Below are 20,550 nucleotides of genomic sequence, written 5' to 3'. Positions count from 1 at the left end.
TATATATATATATATATATATATACAGTTGAGCCTTGATTGAGGCCTGCCCAACACGAAGTTCTAAGATTATTTTGTGTCATTATCCTTTCAGGGCTTCGCACGCTCAACTATGTAGTCATACGTCTATGTGGGCACCGCTTGCCTATGTTTTTAAAGACTATAGTCTTTTTTGGGGACCTTCAATGTTAAAATTTTGGTCTGTCTGTACATTTGTCTGTTCGTCCACCCTTAACGCGAACCGGGTACTCTAAGCGGCACCAGATACCCCAAACGGTCGACCCCATTCGCAGCGCTCACCAATGTTGCTCAAGATTCAGCGTCATTATTGTTCGATTGTCAATTACAAAGCTATTATTACGCATATCTGAGGCACCATAACAACACCTATATATTCTGCATGTGCGTCTTTTAATAGAAAAGACATACATAAATAATTCGAAGGACCATAGCATTTATCACGCTGAGCTGACCATGCAACGCTTGCACGAAAAGACGAGTGCTTCCAACGATTTGCTAAGATGACATGGTGGTGACACCTACCCGTTGTCTTGCGTTCTACACCTTATCACCTCTGAGACGCCCGTCTCAGGGCCACACGCTTCGTTTTCCAAAAAAAACTGCCAAATGGCGCTCATGTTTCACGTGCGACGTGACTTGATGCGCTCGTTCGCCTCCGCTGCACACTCGAGGCACTCTAACGCAGCGCCTCTAGAATACCATTCACCGATTTTCTTGCGAGATAATGCTAGAGTAGCAGGCAATAATTGCCGAGTTATTACGTGGACGCTTTCTGTCGCGACAAAGAAGAAAAACGCTAAAACATATGGCGCGAGGGTTGTGTATTATTACTGAGCAGAAGTGTAAAATCGCCAGCCGCAATATTATTGTACTACTTACTGAGTGGGTTTCTGACCACCCTTTACAAAAAGCTCTTCAACAGTTCATTACAATACCGCCGAGTCCACAATAGACAGCTGCTCGGGTGCACACATTGCCTAGTGGTTGCCCGCTGCGAGGAGGGTACTTCACTGCGTCGTGAAGTGATGAAGAGTTATGATGTATTCGGCACTTTGCGGCTGTGTTTGCACTAAGCATAAAGTTGGCAGCGGGCTCTCAGGCCTCTCCTCCAGCTTAGGCTGTAATTGTGCTGCGTGTTCCGCACAGGCCTGGCAATTTGCGGTGTGCTTGGCAATTTTAAGACTATGATAAATTGTCCTGAATAAAGCTTGAACGAATAAATGAAAAGGTGAAACCTATATAACATGTCCGTTTTATGCGTGCAAAAAAGCGCCACAGGGATGCGGCATGCCCCCAATGCTCGACGCTGGCCAACTGAATATCAATAAGTACTCGATGGACAAAAAACGCCAGTGCTGAGATAATGGGCCACATTCCATTACTCACTTCTGGTTTAATAAACCTGATAAATGGAGAGCATGGGCGGCAAACGACAAAGGAGATTTCTATACAAGCGTAGCCAACAACTCGTACCATTCGACAGTAACTCTATTGTTGACAAACACCCAGGGCGAACGCTTCTGCTTCGCCTGGTAACCATGTGTACGGAGGACTTGGAGGCTAATTATTATTATTATTATTATTATTATTATTATTATTATTATTATTATTATTATTATTATTATTATTATTATTATTATTATTATTATTATTATTATTATTATTATTATTATTATTATTATTATTATTATTATTATTATTATTATTATTATTATTATTATTATTATTATTATTATTATTATTTGTTCTGTGAACAACCCAAGCAGCTGCCCCAAGTGTAACCTACTTGGGGCAGCCCCACTCCGTTCACTGCATACCGTGATACACAGAGTTCCCTATACATCCATGCCGCGATAGAAGTCTCCCACATCAACTACCCGAGTCATCCCCACTTCCCACGACCGGTGTCTTCCTTGCTGTCACGGTGTCTTACGCCGTGCTTGCTGTACTAACACAATCATCATCATCAGCAGCAAAAGAATAAGGCTCTCGAGCGTAATTCACCGCGTGCTCTCGAGAGGAAGAAGAACTGAATCGAGCGGTTAGAGATGAACGCCCGTCTCGCGTCTGCTTCTGGCGGCAAAGGATCCAGTCGTGGATACAAGAGCGGACTCGGCTTCTCTGGTAAGCGCCGTGTTATGCATTCACTGGCGAGAGAAGCGTTGCATGGCAACTGTGGTGTCGTGGTTTAAGTACCGGTTTCGGAACCAGTTGGCTGGCCCCTAGAGGACATTGTAGTTATGTATATATAGCGATGCTTGTGTCATATAAAGAGTGTTCCCCGCCCGGGTCTTGGCTGTGCCGCAATCTCCTCCTTCCCGGCCTGCGCTTCGGGCGTCGGGCCTCGCGTCCTCCGTGCGTCTCGTCCGACGCACGATACGACAGCAACCTTAATCCTCGACTATAGGGTATCTGTTGGTGGCAATCGCGGGTCAGCGTTCTTGTGCATTAGTGTGAACATGCGTCTTGTGCATATATAAGTGCTCTTGCGCCTTAGTGCCTAGCTAATGTAAAGATGCGTTTCGTCGTTCTGACGCTGCGATTGTCAGAGGCCACGTAGAAAGGAACGTGTAATTGAGATCTGCTCCGCCAGGTGCCGTAAGGAGAAGTGTTCATCTTAAAGCTGAACATTTTGACAGAGGTGCTTACCTGCATGATTGGGATAATTGACTTAAAAGGAGCTTCAACAAAAAAAAGTGTGGGGAAAGGGAAAAGTTATTTTTCGACCCTACGGAATCATCTCTATTCCTTCTTCGGGAAGGTGTGGAGGTGTAGAGTGGACCTTTAACTTCTTTTACAACAGATGAAGATAAGTGTCATCTCAAATACAGGATAATTCGTCTTCAGCGCAAGAAAAAAAAAACAGTGATACCCTATAGACTGTCTTTGTGTAATGTCGTATAAGCGCTAACCAGTATTGCAGTATTCAATAGTATGAACCAACTAACTTGCATTCACGTAGGGCTGATGCAGTATGTCGCTATGGCTCCTTTTGTGGCTTCAAAAATACAACCAAATTCACGTTGGGGCTAGCTCTAATTACGTTACAGTTGCGCGAGTCCCTTAAAATGCTCAATGCGTGCCCTTAAGCTGTTCTACTATGAGCTTTTGTACCATTCGCTACGTGCAAAGAACAAATTACCTGAACGCATTGCACTCTGGAAGGCATTACACTGCATGGACTTCAAAAGGTGGTGATATATCATAGAATTATTGGTACAATCTGTCGCCCACAGGAGCGTGCCTTGGTATTAAGACGTGTCTAATTAGGTGTCAAAATTTACATCAGGTATTTCGGACTATGAGCATTCCCATGAAAACGCAATGCAGTTTGTAGCTAACGGGAACCAGCAGAAGTGCTCTACTTTATTGGTTGATTTTGGTGTAGATTGTTGCAGTTTTCCTGAATGGCATTGTTGACTGCGCGGCAGTATGAAGTCAGTTGCCCATCAAGGCAGAACTGTACGTTCCTACATAAGCGGACATAGCTAAAAACGTGCGCATGATTTGAAAAATTACTGTGGAGCTGCTGAAAAATCCAATTATTATACAAGGCACTATTGTATTTTAGCTTGAATGACTGTTTGTTTTCATAATTCTCGAATGATGACATGTTTTATTACATACTGACCAGGTGGAAAATCGATAGTAACGTCGATTACACCTCTGTGCAGGCCTTTTCAGCAGTGCGCAAGATACCGTTGAAGAGTCGACGTGGAAGCCAATACTGTGCTTGGGCATCACGTTCCTGCTTGTAGGTATAACCGTCGCCGTCATGCTGTTAACAAGAGAAAAGTCCTTGGAGACGCTTCGTCACTGCAAGCGCCTGATGTGCACGGACCCGTACGAAGCTCTGGAAAGCCTTCTGAACTACACCGTAAAACCTTGTGACGACATGTACGCCCACGTGTGCAGTCGGTGGACCGGTAACACCGAGCACGTGGGCTTCCTCCAGGAGTTCTTCGACCTTTACCTCACCAAGATGCACGCCATATTTGAGACCTCGGACGTCAATGTCATTGGCGAAGGGCTCAGTGACGGCTTGCGGATCGGTGGCGTCTTATTCACTCAGTGTCTCACTGCCATAAAAGGAAAGAAAGTTATTCAGAAGGAAGATATGGATTACATAACGCAGACTATCCTCTTAACCCGAATAATTGACAGCAAGACGACGCAGGATGTCTTAAGGGAGGGCACGGAAATCTCGTTCACGTACGGCCTGAACAGCTTGATCACGCTGCGTCCTCAGCGCCTGGACAACGACGCGGTGATGTACGCATTCCCGGGAAGCACAGTGAAGACGTACTTACCAGCGAGCGCTGACGTCAAGCAGTGCGTCAGCCATCTACTCGCCTCCATGACCATTGTGACGGATGTACAGACGCTCACGACTACGGTATTGTCCCTGGATCGTGCCGTCGCAGCTCATTTTCGTCGTGCGAGATCCTTGCACAAGAAAATACCCGCTAACCGACTTCGGGAAGAGTCCCCCACCCTGGAGGCATTAGTCGCGAATCCCATGGAACGTCTGATTAAGATGTGCAGCTTGAGCAAAGGGTATCTGCTCGTCCGCGACTACAAAAACTTAATGGCATTCCTTCATCTTCTCATTCAGTCTTCTGGCTTGGACATCTCCTGGTACCTCGTGGTCCAAATGCTGGTGGACCTGCTGTTTTTCGACTACGTGGCGAGATACAAGCTGAGCGACAAGTGGCAGGCGTTGCGCACCTGCTCCTTAGTCGTGAACAAGGCCGTGTCCAACGTCTGGTCATCACTGAGCAGGCAGCTGATGTTGAACAAGACGAACCACGACCCTATCACCAACCTCTTAGACAGCGTCACGTTGGAGCTGGCCGCCAACAGCACCTACGTGCACGAGTACCTGAGCGGCAAAGCCTTTTTAACATTGCAGGAAGTCGTTAGAAATATTTCGTTTGTCTCTAATAGCGAGCTGCTCCAACTGCAACGCAATCTAGTCCTGGGCACCGCTTTGTTGATGCCGTCCAATCATAGCTTCGTGCGCTCCTACGTAGACGTTAAACAACAAACGCGCACCGCCTCACTGACGTGGCCGCCTGGCGTCGTCTGGGACATCGCCGCACTTCTGGAGATGGAAATGACTCCGCTGTACAGGGAGGAAACGAACTCCGTGTTCCTCTCTACTGCCCTCGAAATGCCTCATGTCTTCTACGCCGATGATATGGATCACCTGCTCAACTACGGCGTGCTAGGGGCTGCGCTGGTGAGAGAGCTGGTTCTAGCCGTCGCACCGGGATCGCAGCTGGACACGGCTGACCTGCTTTGGTCGTCAGAGGCGGCCGGGCAACTCCTCGAGCGATTAGCGTGCTACGCGGATCCCAGCGTACACCCACACGAGCCCAACACGACTGACTTTAAGATGGAAGTCTTTTCTTGGCTGGCGAGCGTCAAGGTTGCGTACGGTGCCCTAAAGAGAAACTTCGGGATTGCGCGGCTCGGCGATTTAACGTGGAAAATGATTCAGAGGCAGTTCTTCCTTCGCTTTTGCCTGGCGGCTTGCCATTCGCCGAGTGCTGCGGTGCTAAGTGCTCGCCACAAGTGCATTTGGCCTCTCTCCGGGAATGCCGCGTTTATGGAAGCATTCGACTGCCCAGACTCGTCACCAATGTCACGTCACCCATGTCAAGCAACCATGCCGTCACCTTGGTGACCAATCGTCATCTCTTACGCTTGCTTTGTTTTATTTGCATTCAATATTTTTTTCTTCATATTGTTGTTCTACCCGATAGGCTTGAACGACCAACTAGCAATTCTATTTTCCGAACTTAATACACCTGAACGTTTTTAATCTCGGACATTAATTTGCGCCTGGAGGCGCTTAAATGTATTTTAATACCAGCCTAAATGTCTGCATACATGTGATCTCCCTTGCGGCAGAAGACGCAAAGCAAGAAGCATGCAGCATGTAATTGCGCTGTTTCGTGTAAAACTTAAAGCGGTCTATATATAGTATGTGTATTTCCTAACCAACATGTTTATAGTAATCGCCGGAAAAGCACGAGTACGCCGTACGTTGATATTCAACGAGCGAACGTACCACCTCTGTAGCAGCGTTGTTGGGGAACTGCTGTTGTTGCACGTGCTTCTTGACTCTCGTTGCGGTAGGGCTTGCAGACAGAGTAAAAAATATATATTTGTGAGCAGACGTCTATGTGTATACATGACCTCAAGATACGATGGATTTCTTAAACACATTGGAGACAGCAGTATGTGCTTATCAATGTGCTGCGAGCACATTTCGTAGCCTGCTTTTTTTCTGAATCCGTTTGGCTGTAGGACCTAAGAATGACGATTACTGAGTATGTACCGTCAAATTGACTAACTCCTAATTAAGAAGCTGTGGCTAGTAATATTAACTTGAGGACCCCTTGTCCCATACTCAGTACTAATCAAACTAGATTAATTATCTTTGCTGTTTAGTTACTATTGTGACCTTGAAAGGAAAATTGTGAAGCTATTGCAATTCAAACCTCAAATGAGAAAACAAACGAGGCCGTGGAAAAAGCCTAGAAGTACAGAAGTGCACTTGTTTTCCTCTGAGCATGGCATAAATGAAATGCAAAGGTTCGCCTGAGTAGCGAGTGAAACTCTTTACAGCGAAAGCTGCTATGAGATCCGAACTCGGGTCACGCGCAGCGCCGTAGTTGTCCGCTGCCTCAGGCAGGCGCCGCCACCGGTGTTCGTAACCTAATACCAATGACCCAGTGGGGCTCGAATCCGGGTCCACTGTGTACCAGCGCAGTATTCTATCACTGAGGCACGCCGCTGCTTGGGACTTGTTGGCAAACTTGCCTTATGCGGGCTTGATGTCGGCAAAGCAATCTCGTCAATACGACTTATAAAGCGTTTTAAAATGGCGAGAGAACAAGCAGTCATTGCACAATTCGAATAGCGTAACAAGTGGCTCGTCCAATGCTCCAACTCATTACAAAAGCTTGTTTTTGTGTAGCTAATAATTGAATGTGGCGCATACCCACTGCAGGAACAATTGGCACAAAATTCCTCGCAATCGTTTAGCAGATACCACGCTTCTCAGAAGAATGACGAAAATTAGCATAGCAACTGCCGGCCTACTACAATAAAATTTCTATTAATAATGTCATAGTGGGCATCAAGCAAGTCTGCTTGCAGCAGTTACCCAATGAGTGTTTAGAAAAGGCTCTGAAAGGCCACTTTTCTAGCTTTCGCTGCGGCTGTTCGCCACCTTCCGCGCAGGCATGGCGTTTTTTCAATTATTTTTTATAATCGAACATTACTAGATGCTATACATAATTGGTAGAGTGATTTTATGTACCAGTTATCAGTAATTATCTGAAGAAAGGCGACGAGTCCCCCCCCCCCCTTTTCTTTGGTGTGTGTTGGGCATAACATAAGACCAACGAACAATGAAGTTAGGTAAAATGGAGTGCACATTACGTTTCACTGTAGTACTATATTAGCATTTTACAGATGCAAGTGGACTTTTTCATTATTAAAGCGGATGAAAAATGAACTTTACCATTTAGGCAATATTTGGCAGATATACACCTTCGGAATCAATGTTCTGCGAAGCATGCGGATGGATGATGAGTGTGCTTTATTTTTCTTTTATTGGGTGAGACGTCATGAAGATAGAGTAAAAAGATATATTTGTGGGGAGACGTCTATCTGAATACATGACCCCCCTTTTTAAGTATTAATCCACGTACATGCGTATATGCTAAGCAGCCACATAGCTTTTGAATGCGAATATTTTCTTAGCGAACTTAGCGAGCGAACTTGGCGAGCGTTACTTCCGGCTACGCAACTGGTTTCAAACTATCGTACAGTGTGTACTGCAAGTGCAATTGCAAAGGGGCTGCTACACCTCCATTAGTATAATTACGGTATTTTTATTCTAGTTTTTGTTATGGCATGAAGTCGCGTTGTTTTGCTGTTTTCTTGAGATAGCAATTATAAGGATACTCTCAGCTTGATTCGGCCGCCGGCATCACCGTCATTCGCTGTATATGTATACGTATCTGTATATACGAAAATGCAAGAAAGAAAAAAAAAGTCACAGCTTTCCCGCAAAGGCGAAGCAATGAGTGGTGACTTTTAAGTGATACCCAACAGTGCAATGTTTACGTATGCTCACATGCAAGCTTCCAGATCGTGTTGTGAACAGTTCAACCAATAACTCTTCAATCTTACGTATGTTTATTACAACATTCGCAATCCGAAACCCACACGTAGACCTTCAGAAAACACAGCGCGTGGTAGTAATGTTTGCTAATATTCTGTCGCCAGTGATTGTCGGCCGGCATCACTGCTCCGGGGGGTACGATTCCGTGGTTCTCAGCACCGACCTGGCCCGTCCGAGTGTCACATTCATCGCGGACTCTGCAAGATGCACGCAAACATGCGAGATAACGCGATGTTGAGGTGGCGCACTTAGTGTTGCACACGTTTCTCGCGCATTGCTGTCAGCAGGTGCTTTTTTTTAGTTTTTATGAACAAGTGCGTGCGTTGTGTGGAAGAAAAAAAACGATTTATTATGTGCAGACGCGTCACTGCGGATGTTTCTACTGCTTTCAACATAAGTGTTTTTCCTGAACGTTCGAATATCTCACCTGATCTTTATAGATTACATTGGGACAAAACTTGTCATATAACATAGTTTTGGCCTAATCTCCATAAAGTTTGAAGACAGCGTCCCCGAGCGTTCTTCAGGTTCTAAATGAGCAGTTGGGCATGATGACGCAAAAGGATAGCCGCACTAAAACACACTGAAAAGATTCGGCTTGTTTGAGTGATTACACGTCTATATACACAGGTATGATCACAGGCAGGGCAGTGAAAAAAGGATCGGATGTCCCTTCCCCCCTCATGAGGGGGGTGCTATGTTTGCTCCTTTCTACTCATTCGAGTCTGTACCGACATTGTTCATAGTGCAAGGTTATAGTGACGCAGGTTATTGGCAACAATGGCAGCCGAGAACCCTCCCCGCTGCATACAAAAGCTGCGTACTTCCCGACTTTAGTCCAGTAAAGTATCATACAAAAAACAGGTCTCTGTGACAAGAACTTTGCCACTTGGTTTTATTATTATTATTATTATTATTATTATTATTATTATTATTATTATTATTATTATTATTATTATTATTATTATTATTATTATTATGAATCTACTGCGAAGCTTTCTTTCTTCACGACCCTATCAGCGGGGATGTGTGTGTGTGTGTGTGTGTGTGCGCGTGGGGGGGGGGTGTACAAACATGTCTACTATTTTAGCTCCCTGTACATATAGTCGAGTTCCTCCATATTTCGACTCGCCCGAGGGTAACGTGTACCCGGCGCTTCACGTAACTTGAACCAAGCTTTAAAACCAAAGGGGCGTAACAGTAATAAACGAAACAAATAAGCGTCACCTATGCACCTGTAATGGTGTTCGGGCATTTAGAGAGCACATGTAGTGTGGAGTGGTTATCCTGTGATGACAGTATATTATAAAATGTAGGCTTACGAAGGCTTTCAGGCGGTTGGCCTGTGGTCTGAGCGGGTGGCTGCTCGGCGTGTGCACGGCGAAGCAGTGGAAGAACAGCGCCATGAGGGCCACGAACAGGAGCAGGTACACTACAGACATGAACGGGTGCGACTGCGAACCGAAACAAAGCGGGTGCTGGTATCGTATCACAGTCCTGCAACGTACACTCTACATGCACCTTGGTATTCAATGAGGCGAGAGCGTACAGACCTATCCCATGTTTGTAAACAGCGGTAGGTGCCGTCGACATACTGAGGCACTTGTTGTGACGTCGCAAAGCGCAGACTCCGCCCATCCTGAAGCTCGACATTACCCTAACGAGGTGTCACAGCTGGCACAGCAGCTATAAAGTTGCCTCTGAGCAAAACCAGTCGGGCAGCCTCTGCCTGAACACGCGGGACGTGCGACAGGCTCCACTTACGCAGTTCTAGCGTGCGTTAAAAACACCAGATAGTCGAAATTTCCAAAGCCAGAAGGCAACCACTACGGCGTCTCTCATAATCGTATCATGGTTGTGGGTCATCGAACCAGTGATATTATTATTAACGTTTTGTGCCTCACGACTCTCTGGCGAGAATATACAGACCTCCTAAAAGATTTCGCGTGTCTCCTTAGAGGGAGTCATATGTAAAAGGTAGTCATATTTCACAAAAAAAAGAGTCAAATGATTTTTTTAGACTGCGCGTGAGTAGTATTAACATAGACTCAAGTCACCCTCGGTTAAGTGCCACGCATCTGTGAGTAACCTGCACACCTGTAAGCACAAAACAGCCAGCCGCTGCAGGTGAAATACCGGAAGTTGCAACCTACACAGATCAGCTTTGTTGTCCAGAGCCAACACAGACCGTTGCGGGTTGCTTTCATTGACATTACTTGCGGTCATAAGCCACCAAAACTATTAGATTTGATGAGATGAATATTCAAAAAGTATGCCACGAAACATTGTTTTAAGAATGAACCAAGAGTTCCAGCCTTTGATGAACATAGAGGTTTCGCAAGTATCTCACCCTCGCGATAGACCCATAGCCTAGCAGAAGTAGCAAGTCGGCAGAATCCATTTGTAGAAAAACAACGTTTAGACATCAATTTCTATTTTATTATGCAACTGCACGTCATCTGCCCCGCCGCGGTGGTCTAGTGGCTAAGGTACTCGGCTGCTGACCCGCAGGTCGTGGAATCAAAGCCCGGCTGAGGCAGGTCATTTCCGAAGAAGGCGGAACTGTTGTAGGCCAATATACTCAGATATCGGTGCACATTAAACAACCACAGGTGGTCGAAATTTCTGAAGCCCTCCACTACGGCGTCTCTCATAATTATATATGGTGGTTTTGGGACATTAAACGCCACAATTCAATCAACTGTGCGTAATCTCCTGTGATGTAGAAGAACGCCGGTGATTGGTCCGCCAAGGTTCGATCTGTACGAGCTTTACGGGATAACACTTTGTCGCGAATAATTGAGAAATGATAAACTATGAGCAGTCTGCATGCTGTATGAACACGCCGATGGAAGTGTGCCTTGTTCCGCAGCGCCAGAACAAGAAACCAAGCGCTATAAATTCGCAAACGTCGCTCATGAAAGGAATACGTATAGTTGACAGCGAGTGACGAAGAACCATCCAACGCCAACTGAAAAGATTGACAAGAACTCGTTGGCTCATGGATTAGCACGCGCTTTATCGTTTGCCGAGGTTCGTTATCAAAGCGGCATAGGCTGTCTGCTTACGGCGCATGCCCGATTCGTTACGTCACTGGCCACGATGTCGTCAAAAACGAGTGCCCCAGATGAATTTTCACCGGTTACTGCAAGAGCGCCCGACTTTAAAGAGAGCTATAGCTATAGGCTGGGTGCGTCTGAGGCAGTCATTTTGTATTGAGCTTAACTAGTATTCATTCATCATGTTTTGCGTAAGTGTATTCACAATTGCGTGCATGACAGCCTCGTCGCCTATGAATTCAGCCATGCCAGCTCGTGTTCGACGAATACGACGCTTCATATGGCACGTGGCCGGTGAGTCTAGATCGGCATACCGCCACCACCTTTTTCTTTTCTGGTTCTTCTGACTCGCGGAATTATTGACGTTTTCTCACTCATCGAAACTCCCATATTGCCCGCTCGAGCGCCGCCGGAAACTTCGTCGAATTCTCGTTTTTAATAACAGTAAATCACCACAAAAACGCGCTTTGGGATTGGTTGCATTACGAATAATATTATTGGGAGTTTTACTTCCCAAAACCACGATACAATTATGAGACACGCCGTAGTGGAGGGCTTCGTAAATTCTGACCAGCTGATTTTTTTTTTCATGTGTGCCCCACCGCAGTGGCTTTGTGAGGGCCCTTACACGCGCTAGCCGCACACCCGCTCCGCACGTGGCGGGACCCCTGCCGCCCGCAAACGGAGAGCGAAATGGCGGCCCAGCGCAAAAAATGCAACACAAGCGCTAGCTGCATGGGCTTTGCGTGAGCGGCTCTGATGCGCACTCTGGTTGGACGACGCGACGACTGTTGAGGCTGTCAACCAATTGGCGGAGCTTCAGTATTCGAGGTCGGCAACCATCACCAACAGCACACGACGCTGACAAGTTCTTGAATGCGTTGGTTCAAGCCGCCACGTTTATCATGAAATTGAAGCTGTTGTATTTTCACGACGCGTTTTTCGGCCGCAAGTGTTTCGTCGCCGTAGTCATCTGTGTTCGAGGCTAATTACGCGCTCCCTTTTTGTTTTTGTCGTCGTCGTTACCGCACACAAGTCGTATCACTCGAGTTGCATTTGGCGCGACGGCGATCTTTTACAGCTAGCACGAATTCCACCGCCAACACGCGCAAACGTTTTGTATTACGATGAAGAAAAGGCCTACAGTGGCAGCGGCATTGTACGCTGCGATACCGCGATGCTATCTACAAATAGCCGAAGGAATTGACTGGTCAGTAATGTTTATGATTGGGCGCTGGTGTATATCGTGTTGCGCGGCTTGCTGACGCTCTCTTTACTTTGCTCTATACAAGTTCGTGTTTACTATATAACATGTCACAATGAGCTCGGCAAGTATTGAGGTAATTGAAGTTTCAGTCTAGAAGAAAATGTTTAGCATGTGTGATATATTCATTAAAGCTGGAATTAAACGTATGTGCATATCAAGTAGTCATGCATCATATGAGAGGCGCTATAGCTTGTTTTTAAAAGAATCCAAATATGAAGCGTAATGTGTGTTTACATTTTGTGCAAGACACCTTGTTGCTGTCGAAAACACATGTGTACATTTTTTGTTGGTGTACGTAAAAAAATGACACCACAAACATCGCTGTTACTTTACTCATCTGAAGGTTTCCCGCAACAACCCATTCACTTCTACATTCCTGTTGCTCACCTCATCATCTTTTCTCATCGGCAATATGGATATGTTTCATTACATACTCCAACACATCATCAATGCTACACGGACTAACATGATGTCATAACCAGGTTTTTATTTCAAAATATTAGCTTTCTCCACCCACTTGAATGCTTTGTGGATGATGTGTGACAAATTTTCGGTGATTCAGCTCCCTTTTCTCCCGCTTGAGTAATTGTTAGCAGGAAATATTCTGTTTGGCTATGTTCACAGTAGTCCAGTGAAAGGCATGTTTGAATAAAATGCATTTTTCTTTTGGGACGTCAATGAAACCATGAATCTTGTTCACTGACGCATATTTGTGCTTACTCTAAGATAAACCTTCTTTCTCATCACTCAATATCTCAGTCTGTTCTGGGGAGCCTGAATTCCATCCATTTTCATATTCTGCTAGCTGGCGCAGAGTGCCAAATGCAGTAAAACATGGGAAGCATCTAATGCATTCCCTCTATGATCAGTTGAGCTGTGCACAACGTCTGCTTCTGAGACACATTTGCAGCTAGCAGTCATTTTGGGGCATAACTGTATCAGTAAACTCAAATCATTTGTCACTTCTGCAATTTATGAATTTTAAGGTTCTTGCAAAGAAACCTTGCTGAAAATATAATTGTGCTGTAATGTGTAAGGCTTCAGAAGAGACAAAATCTGTTCATTCCTTGGTGGGCGGAGAGGACGCTTCTGTTCGCTTTAACTCTGGTAACATAAACAAGAACAGCCACAACGTAGTGTAATACGCTGTGCAAGACAATTCTATTGGTACAAGACATGGGCTTGGCTTTAACTAGCTGTCCTCGGGACAACATGTGATACAATTTGTGATGTCTTATTTTTTGGCTGACAAGTTAACTAGTATAGACTATTTTGCAAAATCTCCCACATTACCCTGAATTCTGAGTGGTGTATAAGTGCTTGAGCTTCAGCACTTTATTTTTTTGTACACATGCATCCTTCTATTCTAAATGTGCATGTAATGTGTGCCTTCACATTATGCTTACACATGGTCATGGCAACGATTGACAACACTGAAGTGAACACCAGATTGTGTGTGGGCTGCCACCAGGGTGTAGGCAGATTTTTTTTATATTTTTTGTGGGCATGGAATTGGAGGAGGGGAACCACCAAGATCTTAAGTGGGGCCCGGTTCCTGAATGTGATCGAGCGTCATTTTGCCCTCTGTATACTGCGGAGTAAAATATTCAAAAAAGAGAGGAGGGTGTGAGCCCGGTGTGCCAACCCCTGGCTTTGCCACTGGGCTGCATCAACGTTGTATGCCTTGCCCTACTAAGCATAAGATGTGTATGCATAGCCTCTTTCCACTGACTACAGGGTGAACATGATGTGACATGTGGAGTTGATGTGGGGCATTGGCATGCTAATGTTTTTGTTGTATCATCCTAAAATCAAATATCAGCCATGCTGAACTTGCCCATCGAGCCGTTTCTTTCTGTCACCTGTGGTAGTAACGTAAATGTAGTTGGTAGATCACTAATTGTTTTCTGCGGATAACATGAGTCTCTTTCATATTGCTCTTGTAATACTGAAGCATCATCAGCAAATTGCAAGCCCTTCGTGAGTCAGTCTGATGACACATTTTGTCTGTCTGTGACAGTCTGTTGCCATAGAGCAGAACAGAAATGGCTCAACATACTCATGAACACCCCAAGAAGATGATTACTTACAGCGTTATTACTTTTGTAATATGTGAAATATGTAGCTGTTGTTTGACTAGAAAATTTTGCTTCAGAAAACCACGTTATTGAAAAAAAAGTCTGTTTTTATTTGCAGTAAATTTATATCTTGCTCATGGTCTTCCCTTGTCTTGTACCAGACTATCACAGCATCCTTATACAAATTCAATATTGATTTTGATTATTGTTTTTTAATGTCACCACTGTGAGAATAGCAGTAGATAAAAATCCACCTGCGGTATTTCTTCTTCTCACAGCGGTGATGCTTAGTGCCAAATTTCATTCATGCGTTTATTCAGTATAAAGCATTACAAGTGCAGAGTGGGCACCAAAACCTACAAAACAAGGCCCTGGTGGCTGACCATCTGCCACTACATTTCATTTAAAAATGTATGATTCCATGATCCCATGCGCAATGCATGGCTTACACCACGTAAATAATTCGTTCTGTCTTCTACCATAGTGTGGGACGGCTTGAGGCCCTCCCGTAGTAGAGTACGCAGTACTTCAAGTCGTTTACTGTTTTGTCTGACCACAATGGCTTTATGGTCTCCTATAGTAGAGTGCCATGTACTCTCAATCGTGAAACACTTTTAAATGCGAAGCAATCTTAGCGATCTTAGGCGGCTTTGAGCGTATCTATCTATCTATCTATCTATCTATCTATCTATCTATCTATCTATCTATCTATCTATCTATCTATCTATCCGCCTACGACTTATAGCTCTCCTGGCCGTTTCGATAACGGTATCGATACCAAACTTGGTATGTCATATAATGATGGTATGACAACCATGTGTGACTAATCATAACATGAAAATAATGACATCTATATCATGATTCTCGTGACTTGCATTTCATGGTCTTGCTGCTCTTCCGGTGGTTTCATTCACATGACATGCTGTAAAACTTGTATAGTATGACATGACTGCATGGCGAACACAAGTACAGACCCTAACGTGTAAATCAGGACATGCATGTCATGAAATCCATGAGTCATGACTACACGCCACGCTCATGGTGCGCGTGCGGTCGTTTCGCTAGCTTCACATATACTGAATTAGGTATTACGCGACGTGAATGCACGGCGAACGTATATGACTGGTGCAAACATGATAATCATGAGATGCGTGTCATTTTAGAACATGACAACATACCACGCTCATGAAGCGCTCGCGGCCATGTCGCTAGCCTCACAAATACCAAATTTGGTACTACGTGACGTGAATGAACGACGAACGTAAATTACATGTCCAAGCATTATACTCACGATATGCGTGTCATGTGAAACATGACTACATGCTACGATCATGGCACACTCGCGGCCGTTTCGCTAGCTCTACATATAGCAAATTTGGTGTCCCGTGACGGGAATAGACGACGAAGGCAAAAAACATGTCCAAACATGATAGTCATGATAGGGAAGTCATTAATGGCTTAATTTACGTCTGCCTCGTAACGTTCCGCAGATTTAAAAGCGGCATATCAACCTTCCTCATTTGTGCTTCACATATGATCGATTCCCACTGTACGTAGGATATGCCTTTTTTTTTTAACAGGCAGACTGGGACGGCTTTCGGCTCACCTATAGTAGAGTACCTATAATATTCTGAATCGTCAAACACTGCTTCTGTACAGACTTCAACGCAATTCAACTGACGGCGCTCCTATATCACACCACTCATACGAAGCCGGCACGCGAATTGCTCCGGAACGCACTGACAGCTTTCACTTGACCAACGCGCACAGAGATTCTTAAACTGCCAACGCAACGTAGCAGGAGGTGACGCGGCAAGATTGCTTTTGTGTGTAACCTGCTACAATGCGATAAAAAGTGTGGCCGAAATGATATTGGGGTTTTTGCCAGAGGTAAGACAGAAGCTGCGCGCAATGTACAGACATTATTGCCATGGCATCATGAACCCGGATTTCGCGCTTGCTGGCGCCACAACACCGTGGTTTTGAAGTTCCGTTCTGTTCATCTGATAGATGCCACAGCGAGTGTTTTATGCGCGAATTTGACCCCGCCTTCCAGGTAACCTTAATGCAATCTTGTGAAATTCAACGTGGTGCCGTTTCGAACCGTTCTGTTATCATCGTGGCGTGCCGTAAATCACGTGGCATAGCCGTTCCCTATCAGCAAACAGTCAATTCTAGGAGCGCATAAGGATGGTTTCGCTTCATGCATTTTTCTTCGTATTAGCATAATACTCTTAAATACGGCATATTTAAGCTCAATAGTCGTTCCGGCTGTATATGATTGTGCTCGTCGAGAGGATTAAAACTTAGTTTTCACGGAAGGAGTATAAAAGGGGTTCTCTCCAGTGTGTGTTGGTTGGGACCCCAAGTCCAGGGCCCCACTAGCTGGAGCCGTTCGCCTAACTTCACTCGGAAGCGCTAATTGCGCCTCTGGGGCCGAGCTGGCGAGTTGTGCCTCCCACTGGTCCGAACTTCCTACAATAGTGTTCAGGCTAATAAAGTGGAGTTCAAATTCTTCGTGTGATATAAAGTTGGCAAACCGCCGCCCCACTGACAAGAAGTTGCGGTGCTTGATCATAGCGTGCACCCGAAAGCTCAGCGTATGATATAAGCATGAAACTAAGTGCCTGGCCGGATAATTAGTCTCAATATCCCGAACACGCGCAAAGTGCCTTAAGCATTCACATATGGTGACTCGACGACAAGCGCCGTCTTCCTGTTCTTATCAGTGGAATGTATTGATTCTCTGTTGCCCTCCTTCGACAACGTTCTGCCCTCAAGACTCCAGGAACGGAGGCATTCTTAGCTTTTTGCAATCTCACCTGGTTTGGCATCGCCTCCATGATCAGCACACCTTTGTTCAAGTGATTGATATGTGGGGTTTAACGTCTCAAAACCACCGTATGATTATGAGAGACACCGTAGAAGAGGGCTCCGGAAATTTCAACCGCCTGGGGTTCTTTAACGTGCCTTTGTTCAAGAGAATAGATGATAATGAGGTGACGCATTTTGGCGATCTGTGACATATTGTGCTGTCACATGACGGCTTCATCACGGGATCACGTTATTTGCACCACTAGTGTTGACGCCGGCACCGAGGGACGCCGGCGGGGAGTTCCCACATTTGATGAGACACCAACGGTTTCTGCCCTAAAAGTTTAACTACGTATTCATTCTTCGTGCTTCGTGTACCTATACTTCATGTGCCAAACACGCTCAATCGCAAATTTTAAACGTTCACTGATCGTCGGCATACCGAGGTTTCATCAGTAATGATCCGCGCGATTTCGGGCTGTTATAGAATAGCCCGAGGCATGTGAACACTGAGTATACATCACTTAACAAGCAGAAAAGCCGGCTCACCTTAATATATTCTTCGACAGACTTATAGGTTTTAGGCGCAAACAGCGCATCCTCAAGTTTTGTCAGCGATCCGAGCTCGTCCGAGTAGCGACACTTCTGGAAGATGTCACAGTAGCCATGTCCATCACAAACGGAGCCCGGTGGCATCTTGGCCCCGCAAAGCGACTTCATGGCGGGATAGTGGCAAGCGTCGTTACACTTTCCTACAGACAGCGCAGAGAGACATTGCATCAACATTGTGTACAACGAAACCTGCATGCACAGTTCTGTTACAATGCATGAGAGTAAACGTCGGGTAGAGTCTCACTAAAGGCGCGAAAACCGAATCGTTCGTTCACCCTCGCCTAATTATTCTGAATTACTTTTTAAATGCCAAGCATTTCTCAGCGAACGTCGGTGACTTTGAGCGTATCTATATATCTGTCTAGCCGCCTACAGCTTTTAGCTCTTCTGGCCGTTTCTATGACGGTATGGACATTAAAATTGGTATGCGATAACATGACTGTAGGACGAGCATAATAGACAAGTTATAACATGAAAATCATGACATGTATGTCATAAATGTCATGATTTACATTGCATGGTCTTGCTGCTCTTGTGGCGGTTTCGTTCACATGACATATTGCAAGACTGATATAATATGACATGACTGCATGGCGAACAGACCCTAACGTGGAAATCATGGCATGCATGTCATGTAAGTCATGACTACAGGCCACGCTCATGGCGCGCTCGCAGTCATTTTGCTAGCTTCAAATATACACATTTGGTATTACGGGACGTGAATGGATGACGAAGGCGTATGACTGCTGCAAACATAATCACGAGATGCGTGTCATGTAAGAACATGACTACATGCCACGCTCATGATGCGCTCACAGCTGTTCAATTTCTTCACGTATACCAAATTTGGCATTATGGAACGCGAAGGGACGACGAAGGTAAATGGCACGCCCAAACACTATGATTATGACATGCGTGTAATGTCAAACATGACTTCCTGCTACGCTCATAGTGCGCTCGTGGTCGTTTCGCTAGCTCCACATATACCGAATTCGGTATGACTAGATGTGAATAGACGACGAAGGTAAATGGCATGTCCAAACATAATTATCGTGACATGCGTGTCACGTAAAACATGACTGCATGTCACGCTCTTAGCGTGCTCGCAGCCGCTTTGCTAGCTCCATATATACCGAATTTGGTATTACGGGACGCGAATAGACGACAAAGGTAAATTGCACGTCTAAACATGATAATTATGACATGAAAGTCATGTACAACATAATTTACATTCGCCTGGCAACGATGTCCTGATTTTCAACCCTTCTTATCCGTGCTTTACATATTATCGATTCCCGCTGTACGTCAGGTCCGCCAATTTTTCATCATAGAAAGCAAGAAATGAGTCATCTCTTTGCCGTACCTTCGTACTCGCAGGCGATGCGGCACTTCTCGTCGACCGTGTACTGATCTCCCGTAAGGAAGCACGGCCACATGCCGTATTTGAGGCAAATCGAGCCGACACATTCGCCTGCGATGCACACCCGCGTGCCGCTGTTGCAAACGGTGTTGTTAGGCTTCGCTTTCCCCACGGGGCAGGAGGCATTGAGGCCGCTGACAATCTTGTGAAGGATCGTAGCTCCGTAATGACCCGCGGGCTTTTTAAATGCGTAGCAGCTATCAAAGCTCAATCTGGTGTGATGATGATGATGAAAAACATTTATTATAAAAGAGAGAGGTACGGGGCCAAAGCATGACCCTGCTACATGGTCGGCGTCCTTAGTCCGGGACACCGCATGACGAGGCCCCTACTCGCGCCCGTCTCACCAGAGCCCGTTGAGACTCTAGTGATGAGCCGTCGAGGAGGGCAGTCTCCCATGTCTCTCGGGAAGGGGTAGGGAAAGGGGTAGGTAGGGATTTTTCAGACATGCCCATACCATGTGGAAGATATCACACGTCTCCCCACAGTGTGGGCACCGCCCATCTGTGTTCGCATCGAAATGCTTTAGGATTGCAGGACAGAGTAGAGTACCTGTCTGCAGGCGCCTTAGAGTTCGCTCTTCCGCCTTACTCAGCCCCTTTGCAGGAGCCGGGTAAAGGCGGTGAGTGTCACGATAATAGGTGAGAATTTCTTTGAACCGCAGCAGCGGTGTATTGGCCTCCGAGTCAGAAGAGCCAAGGTGAGGAGCCCGGTGGGTAAGCGCTCGGGCGGCCGCGTCAGCGGCCTCATTACCTCGTAGGCCCTGATGGCCAGGAGCCCATACGATGCGTTTCGGGGCTGGATCAGCGAGAGCCCGTTTTAGAATTTGGCTGGCTAGGGGGGATATCTCTCCTACCAAGTAATGAGTACATGCTTTCCTGGAGTCCGTGATGATAACTTTCGAGTTGGGGTCCGCAGCAGCAAGCGCTATCGCGACTTCCTCAGCGCGCTCTGGATTTTGTGCTCGGAACGAGAGCCCATTGACATGCTTTTCCCGGTGAACTACAGAGGCCGTGTAAAATCCCGTGGGCGAAGGCCCTGCTATATCTACGTAGAATACACCAGGTCGGGAGCCGT

The 20,550-nt window shown here is 45.8% G+C and overlaps 1 protein-coding gene across 1 annotated transcript in view; it reads right to left on the bottom strand.

Moving 5' to 3' along the window:
* Nucleotides 1-6,803: 6,803 nt before the first annotated feature.
* LOC142786807 (disintegrin and metalloproteinase domain-containing protein 10 homolog) overlaps nt 6,804-20,550 on the bottom strand; it is a 29,400-nt gene continuing 15,653 nt past the window's right edge. The window contains exons 4-7 of the mRNA XM_075884458.1: nt 19,417-19,607; nt 17,991-18,193; nt 9,546-9,677; nt 6,804-8,420 (exon numbers count right to left, since the gene is read on the bottom strand). Coding sequence (XP_075740573.1) covers nt 8,409-8,420; nt 9,546-9,677; nt 17,991-18,193; nt 19,417-19,489 — 420 coding nt within the window. The 5' untranslated portion in view covers nt 19,490-19,607 and the 3' untranslated portion in view covers nt 6,804-8,408. The remainder of the gene's footprint in view (nt 8,421-9,545; nt 9,678-17,990; nt 18,194-19,416; nt 19,608-20,550) is intronic.

The sequence above is a fragment of the Rhipicephalus microplus genome, unplaced genomic scaffold (genome assembly GCF_043290135.1).
Source record: "Rhipicephalus microplus isolate Deutch F79 unplaced genomic scaffold, USDA_Rmic scaffold_32, whole genome shotgun sequence".
Taxonomy (NCBI): domain Eukaryota; kingdom Metazoa; phylum Arthropoda; class Arachnida; order Ixodida; family Ixodidae; genus Rhipicephalus; species Rhipicephalus microplus.
This window is presented reverse-complemented; position numbering and strand designations above follow the sequence as displayed.